The sequence below is a fragment of the Camellia sinensis genome, chromosome 3 (assembly GCF_055761805.1).
Source record: "Camellia sinensis isolate YWXY chromosome 3, ASM5576180v1, whole genome shotgun sequence".
Classification (NCBI taxonomy): domain Eukaryota; kingdom Viridiplantae; phylum Streptophyta; class Magnoliopsida; order Ericales; family Theaceae; genus Camellia; species Camellia sinensis.
In genome coordinates, this window is record NC_138963.1 from 40678590 (window position 1) to 40694682 (window position 16093).

Consider the following 16093-nt stretch of genomic DNA (forward strand, 5'->3'; position numbering starts at 1 on the left):
AGCATATGACTTCATTCAATCATGAAACCACACACGAGTATGCAACAACACACAAGGTGAGCATGCATCAACATGAAAAGGGGTGGTCTTAAACTGATTTGGACAGCCTTATTATACTAGGCCCAAAACAGTGGCCAAATGCTAAGAGAATGATGACCAAATAACATGTAAGCAAGGTTTAAAAATGCGGTGTTACGTAACGGTTTCGGCGGTTACGTAACGGTTTCGGTGGTAGGCACCACGCGTTACTCCCGATTTTGCGGTGTGAATGAAATTCACAAGTGTATCGGCCGTTACGGCCGACATAGCGGTCGTAACGGTGGCGTAACGGCCGTAACGGCCCGTTACACCCGTTACAGGGCTTTTTTTCGCTGATTATTTTCAAAAAAAAAACAAAACAAATACGGATGATGCATATGTTGGTTCAAACAAAAGAAAAAAACAAAAAACCAAAAGATGTGGTACCTTTATTATTCAGAGGCTCAATCACGGGTTCAAATTCTTTGCTTTACAGCACATGAACCATTTCGAGGTGAGCTGTATCAATCCACAAATTTTCAGATCTGAAATACGGATGATACGAGTGAGAAATAGAGAGAGAGAAGAGAGAAGAGGGAGGAGATAAACGTGCCTCTGTTTTGTGACTCTCCGGCTGCCCCTTTGATCTTCAACACAAAACTCTGATCTTCTCCGGCTGCCACAGGTTCATCTCTGATCTTCTTTTTTTATTTTGTTTTGTTTGCTCCTGTACCGAATTCATCTCTGATCTTCTTCTTTTTTTTTTTTTTTTTTTTTTTTTTGTGTTTGCTCCTGGACCGAATCATCTCCTCCTCCAAAAGTGCTGCCTTTGTTTTGTTTTTTTATATTATTTTTGTTTGTGGCTTCGTGGGGAAGATATACCTTGGGAAGGGAAGGTATATAAATTATATAATATAATATAACATTTGTTTTTTTTTTTTTTTTTGTGTGTGGAGCTTCCTGGAAAGACACAACTGTGTCTAGTAATTTTTTTTTATTAATTTTATTTTTACAATGATTTTCAGATTTTAAATTTTGTAAAACTTACAAAATTTATGTGATATATTTAAAGTTATGCATTTATTTTTAGTATTTTTATATAATAATTAGTGATTGATTTTTTTTAAATATATATATATCTAGAGCTATGTATTTATTTTTAGTATTTTATATATAATAATTAGTGATTGATTTTTTTTTATAATATCTAAAAATCATAACACCTATAATTAAATTAATACATTTTATATATGTCAGTTTTTATTGAATTTTTTTTTCTTGCAGGTTATTCAAAAAGATAACAAATACTCAAGTGATTGAAGCCCAAAAAACAACTATGTAAGAATTTTCTTTTTTATAATTTATTTTTTAATTTTTATATGATTACATTAGCATGTAAACTCCACATGTATAAATAGTTGTTGCAATTTTTTTTATAATCATTTCATTTAATATTTGATTATAAATATTTTTATTTTGTTATTGTGATGTGTTGTGACAACAATATTGAAGTCGCTATTTTTTTTAAAATATCTTTTCAAAAGGAAAAAAAAATCAATACCTCAAAAAAAATTCTTTGTAATTTATTTTTTAATTTTTATATGATTATATTAGCATGTAAAATTGAAATGTGTAAATAGTGGTTATATTTTTTATAACTATTTTATTTAGTATTTAATTTGAAATTTTTTTTAAAAAAAATTTGTTATTGTTATGTGTTGTGACAACAATTTTGATAGCACAAATTTATTTATTTTTTTAAAAAATGTCTTTCTCTAAAATAAAAAAAAATAAAAATAAAAACAATAGCTCAATCAATGCCATGAAAAATGTCTTTATTCCTAATTACATTAGCATGTAAAATCCAAATGTATAAATAGTAGTTGAATTTTTTTTAATAATCATTTCATTTAACATTTAATTATAAATATTTTTTTATTTTTTTATTGTAATGTGTTGTGATAACAAATTTTTTTTTTTAATGACAAAATTTGTTGTGACAACAAATTTTATGGCAAAATTTTCTTTTTTTAAAAATATTTTTATAATTTATTTTTAAATTTTTATATGATTACATTGGCATATAAAATCCAAATGTATAAATAGTGGTTACATTTTTTTATAATTATTTTATTTAGTATTTAATTTTAAATATTTTTTCACAATCATTTCATTTAAAAATAAATTTAAAAAATGTATTAATGATGCAGAATTCATATTCAAAAATGCCGCGACAAAAGGGTGCCAATGATGAACCCCCAAGTGATGATATTGGTTGGAAATTTGGAACTCAAGTTGAAGGCACTAGACATCATATTATTTGCAAATTTTGTGGACAGCACATTAAAGGTGGGATTACGCGTTTCAAACAACATTTAGCACATCAAACAGGACAAGTGCGTTCTTGTCCTAATGTTAGTAGAGACGTGATGCAAGAAATGATGAAACATTTACAAAATAAGAAAATGAGTAAAGTAGACAAACAAAAGAGAAAAGCTGAATTGGAAGCACATATTAGGGGAGATGATCTCTATGATGAAAATGAAGAGGGAGATTTTGTAGATCTTCGAGATGATGACTCTGACTCTGATCCAGAGATGACCAGGGCTAGACAAGCAAGTATTCGTTCACAACAACAATGGGAGGAAAGGCAACAATTTAGACGAGGTGTTGCAGATCATGGATCACAATACGATGCAGGTGGTAGTTCTGGTGTAGGGGGTAGTGCTCAAAGAATGCCAAAAGGGTCAGGTATTGCTAATGTTTTTCGTCGATCACAATCTGTGCGTGAAACTGGTGGGAGTGGACGTAATTGGATTAAGCCCAATGCTCCTGAAGCAAGGTTGAGGGCAATGGATGTAGAACTCCAAAAAAGCAAGAGTACAAAACAGCGAAAAATCTCCACAATGAATTTACAGAAGCTAAAAGAGAGATTGGGACGGGCAGTGTCCAAGTTTATACTCTATAATCGTATTCCATTCAATGCAGTTGATTCAGAGTATACACAACCCATGCTTGATGTTGCTGCTGAAGTAGGGCCAGGAGTAAAGGGTCCTAGTGCTTATGAAGTTTCTGAAGTATATTTGGGCATGGAGCATGATGAAATGACAGAATGGATAGGATCATTCAAGGGAATTTGGGCAGAGAGAGGTGTATCCATCATGTGTGATGGTTGGAGCAGTCTAACTCGGCAACACATCATCAACTTCTTAGTGTACTGCAATAGAGGTACTATATTTCACAAATCAATTGATGCCTCTAATATTGTTAGTAGGACTGCTGAATATTATTTTGGGTTGTTAGATAAAGTTGTTGATGAAATTAGAGAACAATACGTTGTTCAAGTGGTAACTGATAATGAACCTGCACTGAAAGCAGCCGGTAAAATGTTAATGAGAAAAAGGAAACATTTATATTGGACAGCTTGTTCAGCACATTGTATCGATCTCATGCTAAAAGACATAGCCAATAAGAAAAGTGTAGCAAAGGTGATTGAAGATGGTAAAACCATCACCAATTTCATTTATAATAGTGGATGGGTGTTGGATTTAATGAGAAAATTCACTGGAGGTAGAGAATTGATTCGACCTGCCATCACTCGATTTGCTACAAATTTTATTGCCATTGAGAGTATTGTTAGATATAAACAACAATTGAGAGCTATGTTTAATAGTGATGAGTGGAAGAATTCTAGATGGGGGAAGGCAAAGACTGGGCAGCCTTACAATGTGAAAAAAATTATTTTGGGAAAGGAGTTTTGGCAGAAAGCAACAGAGCTTTGTAAAGTTCATGAGCCCCTAGTCAGAGTATTGAGATTGGTTGATGGAGATGAGAAGCCAACAATGGGTTTCATATATGAAGCTATAGATAGAGCAAAGTTGGCAATTAAAAGAGATTGTCGCTACTACACCGAGTATTGGAAAATTATTGATACTCGATGGTCTTTTCAATTGCATCAAGATTTGCATGCGGCTGGTAAGTGTTACGATTTCAATTATAAAATGTATATTTATTTACAATTATTAATTGTCTTCTTATTTTTGAAGGATATTTTTTAAATCCTCAATTCCAATATGGTGTTACCTCATCCAATGAAATGATAAGAGAAGTGATGGATGGACTTAAAAAAGTAATTACCAGACTGGAGCCTAATATGGATGCTCAAGTGAAAGCAACAAATCAAGTACGTACCAATTATTTAAATTTTAATAGTAATAATCTACTTTTGCAAATGTTACTTGTAATGATTGTCCAAATTGTAGTTGTTGCTGTTTCGAGATAAACAGGAAACTTTTGGTACTCCTTTAGCACAAAGAGCATGGAAACAATCAAATCCAGGTTTTATTTTCAAAATTACAAATTTACACTATATAAATACTTAAATAATTTTTTATCATATTTTGACTTATGTCTAATGTAATATAATTTTGTGCAGCTGAGTGGTGGATTATTCATGGCAGTTGTGCTCCTGAACTTCAAAAAATAGCTGTGAAAGTATTAAGTCAAACCACCACATCATCTCACTGTGAACGTAATTGGAGTACTTTTAGTCTCATCCATACGAAGACGAGGAATAGATTGAAATATAAGAAAATCCAAAGATTAGTCTTCATCACCTACAATATGAGATTAAAATTGAGACACGTTAAAAGAAGCAGCCAAGAGGAGATTGATAGGAGTTTTAATCCTATTAACTTGGATTATATATTTGAAGAAGATGATCCAATAAGTCCATGGATAGAAGAAAGGGAAAATCCTTTGCTAGATGGTGTGGATAATTCTGAATGGCTAGATTTGGTCTCAGATGATGATGGTGGTGGTGGCAACGACAGCAATGGCGATGGCGGCGATGGCAGCGATGGAAACGATGGTGGTGGCACCCATAGATATCAAGCTCGACGCACTTCTCAAAGCTCAACTCCTACTCCAACTCAAAGTGATAATAGTGGTGGTTTAACACCATCTGATGGAGGAGGTGATGATGGTGATGGTGAAGGCACTTCTCACGGTGACGGTGGTGGTGGTGGCGGCGACAATGGTGGTGATGGCGGTGATGGTACTAGTTTTGGTGCAGGAAGTGAAGATTTTATTAGAGGATTTGGATTATGTGATGTTGGGGAACATTATGATATTGGAGAACCTGTTGCACCTTTACCCCAACTACCTAGGAGGTTTCGTGGTAGTGATACACGTAGGGATGAAAGAAGAATAAGAAGTAGAGAACAACAGCTTGATTCATCTGATAGTAGTCATAGTTATCCATATCATCCTTACCCATCCTATAGCAGTGATAGCCAGAGCTATCCTTACCCACCTCAACAAAATTATCCTTGGCCCCCTCAACAACGTGGTCCTCCAGGATACGGTTTGCCAAATTATCAACAAGCCCAACAAGAGTATGTTGATCCTTTTCAGCCAAGGTATCCATTTTCTCTCCCAATGCACGAAACAGAAAGGGATGACATGATGAGCACATTTACTTATATATTTCCTACTGGATGGGGTGAAGGTAGTAGTAATGAAGCTCAATAATCTGATTCCCAAGATGCACCACGTCACTCATTTTGGTGGGGTGAAGGTAGCAGCAACAATCAAGCTCAACAATCTGAATCCCAAGATGCACCACGTCACTCATTCTGGTGGTGACATTATGTAATTTTAGTAGTAACATTATGTAAAATGTACTCTCTATTATTTGTGATTTATGCTATGATGTTATGTACTTTGTCAAGTTCTTCCATTAAGAATGTATATTTTTTTAAAACTATTTGAGTTAAAATACACATATGCTTCCACAAGTATAATAATTAAAAATAATTTTATACATCTAAGTCCAATAAAAGAAATTTTTGCCACAAGTGTAACATGGATTTATGACATATAAAGTCATTAATTATTGAAATAAAATGTAAAAAAAATTATTTTATAGTGATTTAAAAATATGAAATATATTGGATCATACTTAAAAATTATGAAAAAATTATCTAAATTTATTTTAAAACCCAATAAATATGATTCTAAAAAAAAAATATGCATATCGGTAAGTTTTTTGTAAATTGTGCGAAAAATAAAAAAATTCACAGTTCCGGTAACCGCAACCGTTACGCTGCGGCCTTTACACCCCGCAACCGCAACCGCTCCACCGCCACCGTTACGGCGACCGCAACCGCTTTTCAGAACCTTGCATGTAAGCATGCATGCACACAAGGACCAACACTTAGGCATTGAAGAGCAACTCTCAAGCACACTTAAGAGGATGCAAACATGGACATATAGCATGCACATTAAGCTTTGAAAATCATGTTAAGAATGGTGCCAAACCAAGCAGACAAGATAGACATGGCATGCAAATAAAACCCAAAATCCAAGACAAGCCAAAGGGCTTAAATCATGATCATGTGACATATGAAGCAAATGATCAAAATGAATCAAATCAGTCCCAAATCATGTTAAGGCGAGCCCCAAAAACCACTTAGATGGCATCTAAATGATCTACACATGGAGGCATGCACAAGTGCTTAAACATGGAGTGTACAACACAACCTCTTAAAGCATCAAAGGAGCATTAAATGCAAGCATGCGAGCATGTTAAGTGGACTGAAATGACATGATAAGTGGTGCTAAACCACTAAAAATGATGCAAGTAATGCATGCTCATGGTTCATACACTTAAAGCCAACAAGCTAAAATGCAAAGGGGCTATACGAAGCATGGCAAGCATGGCTAAGACAACCTACATCAGACCTTAAGCATGGCAAAACAAGCCTAAAAGCTTCACAAAGCTTGGCCAAAACAAGCGAGCATGGTAATCTACATGCTAAGTACATGTTAAGGCAAAATGATGGCATTACAAGACATGTATGCAAGGCATGCAAGGTGTGTCTAAACCAACATGAAACAGAGGTAATATATGGAAAATTATTACCAAATAACAGTTAAGGCATGGCCAACATGGACCTAAACTAGGTGCTCACACATGAGGCAAAAATGACCCTTTTCAAGGACAACAAGGAGAGGGGGTGACCCTCTCCTTCTTAGGACCCTAAACCACCATCCTCACCACTGAAATCCCTCAAGATTTCAGTGGTGAGAAGGGCCAAACAAGGTGGTCCTGGAGCTCACCAAAATGGCACAAAAATAGAGCCTAACAAGGCTTAAGAGGGGTCAAACAACCCCAAAGCTTAAAACACCCTTAAACAACTATTTAGAGCAGGCAAAAACAAGGCTTTTATATGTTATACACAAAGTCTAAAAACAGTCGCAAGATAGGCAAAAAGACTATGCAAATATGGGGTAAAAAGGGGTAAGTTCTTACCCTTGTTGACCTTCTTCAAGAATGATGCTCCAGATGGTCCTCAAAGCTTAAAACCAGTCAAGAACACCAAGAACAACCCTCTGGCCCCTTAGCAACCAAGAGAAGGTGTAGAACTAGGTGTTTGTGCACAAAAGTAAGACAAAACACACACAAGGTAAAAGAGAGGGAGAAATATAAAGATAGGATAGAGACACTATGACCTAACCCTAATATCAGAACTCCTCTGGCTTTTTTTGTAACCTTAATGGAGGGAGAAGAGGCCTCCTCTTATAGAGCTTCCCTCTTGCAAAGCTTCTCAAGTAAGCTAGTCAAGAGGGAGATCCCTCCATACACATGTATGGAGGGGAACAAAGTGTATGCCAGCTAGCACAGTTGGCATAAAAATATCTGCAAAAGCAGATGAACAGTGGTCGGCTGGTCAAAAATGAAATTTGACCAAAATAGATGGCCGGTCGACCATCTAGAGTGCCGGTCGGTCAAACATTTGGCCGATGGCAACAAGACACAGCCGGTGGCCTCAAGCCATGGCCGGTGGAGTGTGGAGATGGCCAACAAGGCATTCCCTGCCCTCCAAAGCAAAAACACAAGTGTTTGGTGCAAGAACAAACACAAAACAGTCGAGTCGAGAGATCCTAAGGCAAGGCGCGTAGCCGAGACCTCCGGGAACTCAAGACGAACACAAACAAGGATAATCACCGAGTGTTCAAACGGTGACGTCCAAGTCTTGAGGACGGTCAAAAATGGGGTGTTTACAATGTAAAACCAATTTCATATTTATATCATCCATTGTTGCATTCACAAAAAAACAAATATATCATAAATAATACATGGGACAAGATATAACAAAAGAACCACCTTAACGAAAAAAATGCATGAAAAATCAGTGGAATGAACAAGTAGCATGGGACCAACCACACTGTCAGCCAACCACTCAGTCAATGTAGTAGTCCATCAATGGAGATAAAAAATTTCATATAAAAAAGACAATAAAGTAAGCAACACACACACATACCCATGCAATAAAGTAAGATACAAATATAGAGTTTGCCATTACTTTATTCACAAAATCAAAAAAACAAAAAAAGAAAACTTCATACGCAAATTACAAGAACAAAGAAACAAAAAAATTCGTATAAATCACTTTCCAACACTCCAAATAACATTATGCACCAGTACTTCAAATGCTGCTCTAGATTTTCTTTGAAATCACAATAACCCCTTTGCCCTAATCGACGAAATCGAAGAAATTGGGGCAAAGTTCAGCCCTAATCAATGAAATCAAAGATTTAGAGCCTTTTATATGGGGCTAATAAAAAACAGCGTCGTTTTGGGTTAGTTTTGGTGCCAAAAATGGCTTTCTCCGTTACTTCATGAAATAGAGATAGACGGGGGGCTTAAATTGTAACACGGAAGAAACTCTAGGGTTTTAATTGTTAAAATTAAAACCTTGGGGTTTAAATTGCAAAACACGCTAAACATTGGGGGTTTTTTTTTTTGTAATTTAATGAAAAAATAAATAAATAATGTGAAAAATACCAAAACTCACAATTTAAGTTTAATTACAGTGATTGTGTGTGAACTTTTGAATTCTTATAAACTCGGTCATGTTATTATATCATGGTGGAAAAATTGTAAAATTTAGATTAGGTTGTCTATCAATTTTATACGTATAAATGTTCTGAGATGTCATCATTTATGGGCCCAGGCCTCGGGGTAGTCGATTGTCCCATGGTTGCCAGCCTGATTTAACCCAATCCAAAGGAAAGAACCCACTATTAAGGCACTAGTGGAGCTCATCGACCATCTCTAACAGGGCCAAGTTTTGATCGGAGTACAATGCGAAGTCTTTGCAGAGAATCACTGAAAATTACCCAAAATTTTGTGTCCTCTAGGAGTCGAACTTGACTCTCTACTGGGGAAGGCCATGTGACACCCTGAATGTTTAATTAAATACCACATAAATAATTATAGCTATATATAATTATAGTTGTATGTGATAATATATTATTAAAAAATAAATAAATAAATAATAATAACAATAATAATAAAATAAATATATAGAATAAGAATAATAATGATAATAATAGTAGGAAATAGTAATACTAATAATAAGCATACTAAATATGATAAGGCCAACATCAATAGATAAGGCCAAAAGCAATTAATTAGCAATTACTTAAATATATTTGTAAATCTCTCCAGGAGAGAAGGGTGTTGCGCCACCTGTGCCATTTAGCTATTAGGGGGAGTGAGTCACCAATTTGAGGAATCATGACTAGGTGATTCATCACCTAGGGGCTTCTGTATATAAGGGGGTAGGGGACTGCGAATTGAGTAAAGGAACAAGGGAAAAAAAAGAAAGAAAAAAAAAGAGACAGAAAGGCGGAAGAAAATAGTCTCGAGAAGTCAGCATAAATAGGAGGGAAATAGTAGGAATTAATATTGAGGTGAGTTATATTATATCTTGAGTCAGCATAATATATTTTACGTATGTTTTGAGTTTACGCAAATTGGGTTTTGTAAATTAGATTACTATTTTAATTACATTGATAATTTTCTGAACTCTATTTGCTCAAATTGAGACCCATGGATATGTTTTAATAATTATTTAACAATGATTTTATAAACAATTATGTTTTGTAAGTACCACCATAGGAGTCTCATGCCCTGAGGGACTTAAATCACCATTGGCCTCTGTTTTGCTACTTTGTGGTCCTCTGTTTGTCATAGATCCATTGACGTCTGTTATGACTGTCACTCATGTGACATCTATTCTGTTCTGTTCTGTACCGTGGTTATGATTATTTATTTACATAATTTATGTATTTCAGTTTCTGCCACTTAACTAATTTGTTTATTCAAATTAAGTTATATAAATGTTTTGGCTTAACTAACTATTCATGGTTGTTTTATATACTCTTGGAGTAATATTTCTCACTCTGTTGTGTGCTTATAGTTGTTACCCTTTCAGGTGACGAAATGTAAGAAAGACCCTGTACGGGAAAGAAATACACCTTCTCGTATAATCCTGTTGACTAAGTCTACGCTCCTCCGTACGACGTCGCTTTATCACCTGAAAACAAAAACGTGAGCTAGCCGGCGGGTGTGTGCCGGAAACCCCTCCGATGCCTAAGTCAGCAAACTTGACAAATAGACAAAGCTCTGAGTATTCAGAAAGCAAAGTTGTGTGTTACCTCCTCCAAGGTGATGTTTGTGAGCTTTTATAAGTTTCATGTGGCACAATCCTAGTAGGACTCATACTTCTCCATGCAAAGTCCTCCGAGGATTCATACTCCTGAAAGATAATGCTTATCCTTCAACACCCCCCTCACTGCTTAAACCAAGTGAGATGACTATTACCATGGCCGAACTACAACACGACCGAAGTAATACTGGCTATGCTGAGCCACAGAGTAGGTCGAACTATCCTTAGTTCGGATCATCTTTTTACTCCTCCTTATCTCGGTTTTCTCATGTACAACCCATGGTGTGTTCAGACCGAGCTACCGAGTAGCAAGGCTCTGACCGATCTATCCAGAATAAGTCATGACCGGACTAACTCTGAGACCGGCCTAACTCCAAGTTGCCTCCGGACCGGAGTAACTTTAGATCATCTTGGGCCGGAGTAACTTTAGATCATCTTGGGCCGGAATAACTTTATCTCTCTTAGGCCGGAGTAACATTGCGGCCTTTTTACCCAGTCCTTCTTACTTTGGGCCACAAAGTCATCTCACAGCTCGGCCCAATTTTCACCAAAAATTACCCTCTCAGACCCGTAACCTCATGTAGTGGAACTTGAACAAGAATTGATGCTGATCTGTTATTTTGTTTTTTTTTTTCCTTTTCTTCCTTTTTATTATTTTTACTAAGGGCCAGTCACTGCATAATAAAAATAAATAAATAAAAGCCTTATAGATGTACTTTCTTTTATCAAAATAGTCAAATGAAGTAAATTTTCTGTTTAATTATTTTCTTACTTCCATTTTGCCTCTGCCTACGCCATTTAATTTATTGACCTTAAAATTAATTAGCAAGTTGCAATTCTAGCCCTAAGCCCTTGGGGTTGGGTTGTGACAAGTGGTATTAGAGCAATGGTTTTTTTTTTTAAAAAAAAAAAAAACCTATTTTAATTTGATCAGAAAGTTCAAAAAGTTATAAATAAAACGATATGGCTAGATACAGCTAAAAAAATAAAATGACTACATAATAAAATAATAAATATTTATCTGCGACGTTGGTCCTTTTATGTAAAATCTCACGGTTATTCTGGTGCTGTAGGAATGTTCAAACTTAACCTTGATGAGACATTTTGGGAGGAGCTTGAAGCTATCAATTTGGAAGATATTTTAGCAGAGCACCTAGCCCCCGCTTCACCGGAAGGATAGAGAGATTCGGAGGATATCGTAAGGAGACTACACCCAGGCTTTGCCCAATTGATAGGTCGGCTAATATATATACAGACCGATCCTACTGATGTCTCATACTTACTATGGTGGCAGAGCTGTGCCTATATGCGCGGACGCTTTCTCGGACCCACTTGTGTCCTCGGCATTGCCCCAAGATATGATTGCCCGCACTATATCATTGGCCCTTTGCCCCCAGATTTTGTTGCAAGAAGGGGAAATGTGTACCCTGAGGACTATATTTTCACCAATGTCTCTAACCCACTGGAGATTATTAATATTCAAAATGTTGACTTTAGTAATGACTTGTCATATATCGAGACACCCGACTAGATTGTTGAAAAAGCATTTTTGGGATAAATACAGCCCATCCCCATTTTCACAGTCTAGGCAGCGTAGATGTGTTTTGGTGTGGTCCAGTTATGATGAGAATTTGAGCTTTTCATGCAATGCTACTTTTCGTGGTTGTTGACCCATTTGATCCACCATTCTAGATTTTGGAAGAATGTTTTTTGTAAGCTAACCATGATCGGTTTTGATTCCTCTTTTGTTTTGTATTACAAGGATGAGACACTAACATAATTTTGGATTTTGGAACAAAGATGTAATATTATATCTACAAAAATAGTAAAGTTGGCAGTTAAGATATGCAATATATATGTATGTTGCGTTATGAATGTAATACCTCGTTTATTACTTTGTAGAATCGCCAATAACGATAACGAAAGTGAGTCATCAGTCAGTGGCACCAAATTGATGGAAAGAATTATGGAAAGAGTAGTTACTAACTTTTTGCAAGCCTTGCAGACCAACATCAATAATGGGATGCCGGAACGGCGAGAAGAGCCGGTTACCATTAAACAGTTCCAGCATCTGAAACCCACCACATGTACCAGCGGTCTAGACCCAATGGTAGTGGACACTTGGGTTAAAGACATAGAAAAGATTTTTCGCATTTTACTTTGCACCAAAAGACAGAAGGTAGCTTTCGCCACTTTCACTTTCAAAGATAATGCACAGGAATTGTGGCTTCTCACCCTAGAGAAAGAAGAAAGTGTAACTTGGGCAAGATTCTTGGAAATATTTCATGCAAAATACTTCCCAGATTCGTTGCGGAAACAAAATGCGTCGTAATTCATACATCTAAAGTAAGGAACGATGATAGTGGTCGAATACGAGAGCAAGTTTACACAACTCGCTCGGTTTGCGACATATGTCATCCCTGCCGAAGCTCGAAAAGTAAGAAAATTCGAAGCAAGATTGGACGCTGAAATCAAACATAGGCTTGAGGTTTTAAAACTACCAACCTATGTGGAAGTGGTAGACTGAGCGTACATTGCAGAAAAAGGGATTAAAGCCTCGCGTTCCGGGGAACCAAGCCAAAAGAAACGATTTTGGGAAAGAGACAACAGAAGATCCGGTGTTGCACCTCCCAAGAGGGTAAATACGGGCACAGCCAATTCAGGCAATCAAGGTCCTACTAACCCCCAAGTTGGCACTATTCCAACTTGCCCCGCGCGTGGAAGGGCTCATTGGGGACAATGCCATCGAGACACGGGAGCATGTTTTAAATGCAGTCAAGTTGGCCACTTGCTGAGGGATTGTTCAAAGCTGACCAATCCTACAGCCAGCTCCTCTGGCCCAGTCAGAAAACCCGCAGGGCCTGGAGGAGAGAGAAAGGACCAAAAACATCAAGGAAGGGCTTTTACCTTGGTACCTGGAAAACCAAAAGTTACTGAAAACGTTGTGTCAGGTATACTTTCTATCTATGGTCATGCTTACGTCCTCATTGACTCTGGGTCAACTCATTCTTTTGTTGCACCACACTTTACTGCTAAGTTGGCATCAACATTCGAACCCTTAGGATGTATATTGTCTATGTCTTTTCCTTTTGGTAAGTCTGCTTGTAGTACTGATGTGTACAAATCATGTATTATATCCTTAAAAGGCAAAGCCTTATACATAGACTTAATTTCCCTCCGCATTGGGAACTTTGATGTGATCTTAGGAATGGATTGACTGGCTGCTAACCACGCCTCTATTGATTATAAAGCTAAAAAGGTCTCCCTTGCCTTTGATGGGACTGGAGTTTCCAACCCTTCCTGTATTATATCCTCCATGATTGCTCAGCGACTTCTAAAAAAAGGTTGTTGTAGTTATATTTATTATGTGATCGATACACAAAAAGAAGTCCTCACCATTGATGCAATCCCCGTGGTTTGAGAATTCTCAGATATCTTCCTTAAAGATCTACCTGGTACCCCGGTTAACCGGAAAATCAAATTCATCATTGAAACTCAACTTGGTACCCAACCAGTATCAAAAGCCCCTTACCGCATGTCAATGACGGAATTGAAAGAACTGAAGACTTAACTCCAAGAACTTCTGGACAAAGGTTTCATTCGATCTAGTACCCCACCCTGGGAAGCTTCAGTACTATTCGTAAAGAAAAAAGATGGCACGATGAGGTTATGCGTTGATTACTAGGAGCTGAACGAAGTCACCATCAAGAATCGATACCCCCTGCCACGAATCGATGACTTGTTTGATCAACTACAAGGCGCCCAAGTATTCTTAAAAATTAACTTGCGTTCTGGCTATTATCAACTAAAAGTCAAAATGGAAAGCATCGAAAGGACTGCCTTCAGAACCCGTTACGTGCACTACGAGTTCCTCGTCATGCCATTTGGCGTCACAAATGCCCCAGCAGCCTTTATAGACCTCATAAACCGAGTGTTCAAACCTTATCTTGATGAGTTCGTCATCGTTTTCATTGACGACATTCTCATATACTCCAAGTCACCAGAAAACCACGATAAGCACTTGCGAACAGTTCTAGAAACACTACGTGATCACAAACTTTATGCCAAGTTGAAGAAATGCGAATTCTAGATTACTAGTGTACACATCCTCAGTCACGTCATTAATAAAGATGATATCTCGGTTGACCCTCAAAAAGTCGCAGCAATCGTAGATTGGCCACGATCTACTAATGTGTCAGAAATTTGAAGTTTCTTGGGTTTAGTTGGCTATTACTGACGTTTCGTGCAAGATTTTTCGAAAATAGCATCACCTTTGACCCAGCTAACTCAGAAGAACACACCCTTTGAATGGACTAACAAACATGAGCGTTGCTTCCAATAATTAAAAAGTCGACTTGTGTCAACTCCTATACTAGCACTCCCTACAGGAGCATGTGGGATCGTAATTTATAGTAATACCTCATACAATGGTTTGGGTTGTGTTCTTATGCAAAATGGAAAATTCATTACTTATGCCTCACACCAACTAAAAACTCATGAGAAAAACTACCCAACCCATGATCTTGAATTGGCCGCAGTGATTTTCGCTCTCAAAATTTGGCGTCACTATCTCTACGGTGCAACCTGTGAGATTTACACTGATCACAAGAGTCTTAAATATCTGTTTACACAGAAAGAATTGAATATGAGGCAACAACGGTGGCTAGAATTTATGAAAGACTATGATGTAGAGATCCATCACCATCCAGGCAAAGCGAACGTGGTGGCAAACGCACTGAGCTGAAAGACGGCCAAAAGTTTGGTATGTACTCTCATTTCTCGCAAGATCAATGGACTGCTCGCCAACATAACTGTGGAACCTACATTGACTGAAGAAATTAAAGTGTGCCAATGTGAAGATAAACTTTTGAAAAAAAAGTACGAGAAGCAAATGACGTCTGATCCTGATTTCACTATAAGCAATGGAATACTAAAATTTCAAAATCGAATTTGCGTACCTAACATTTTGAAACTCAAGAAGAAAATATTGGTGGAAGCTCATAGCTCAAGGTTTGCAGTCCAGCCTAGCAACACAAAGAGGTACCATGATCTGAAGGAACATTACTAGTGGACAGGAATAAAAAGAGACATAGCAAGCCATGTCTCCAAATGTCTGCATTGTTAGCGTGTTAAAGCAGAACATTAGAGACCTGCAAGAATACTGCAATCACTCCATATTCCTGAATGCAAATGAGAGCACATTACTATGGACTTCGTGGTCGGGCTACCATAGTCATTTTCGAAGAATGATGCAATATGGGTTATAGTAGACCGATTAACGAAGTCGGCGCATTTTCTGCCAATCAAAATCATGTACTCCCTTGATAAGTTTGCCACCTTATACATCAAGAAAATTATTCGTTTGCATGGTACCCCAGTTTCAATTGTGTTTGACCGAGACCCCTGCTTCATGTTTCATTTTTAAAACAAATTGTAGGAGGCTTTGGGGACTACACTGAAGTTTAGCACTGCTTATCACCCGCAAACTGATGGGCAATTCGAAAGAACAATCCAAAAGAACAATCAAGACATTGGAAGACATGTTACACGTATTC

The 16093-nt window shown here is 37.0% G+C and overlaps 1 protein-coding gene across 2 annotated transcripts; it reads left to right on the forward strand.

Annotated features, from left to right (window-relative positions):
- Positions 1–552: 552 nt before the first annotated feature.
- Positions 553–5782, forward strand: LOC114300858 (uncharacterized). Of its 2 annotated transcripts, none has more exons than XM_082919577.1 (6): positions 553–703; positions 1303–1356; positions 2229–3993; positions 4065–4201; positions 4281–4356; positions 4454–5782. In XM_082919577.1, exons 3-6 carry the CDS (start codon positions 2244–2246, stop codon positions 5548–5550), a joined length of 3060 nt encoding a protein of 1019 aa, XP_082775703.1. In that variant the 5' UTR covers positions 553–703; positions 1303–1356; positions 2229–2243; the 3' UTR covers positions 5551–5782. The 2 variants fall into 2 exon arrangements, with proteins under 2 accessions (XP_082775703.1, XP_082775704.1); XM_082919578.1 differs by having other exon boundaries at positions 2229–3246.
- Positions 5783–16093: the final 10311 nt, after the last annotated feature.

Coding starts and splice junctions, on each gene's coding strand:
- LOC114300858 (XM_082919577.1), top strand. CDS start 2,244: ATGCCGCGACAAAAGGGTGCCAATGATGAACCCCCAAGTGATGATATT. Junction 4,202..4,280: donor AAGTGAAAGCAACAAATCAA/GTACGTACCAAT, acceptor TCCAAATTGTAG/TTGTTGCTGTTTCGAGATAA. Junction 4,357..4,453: donor ATGGAAACAATCAAATCCAG/GTTTTATTTTCA, acceptor AATTTTGTGCAG/CTGAGTGGTGGATTATTCAT.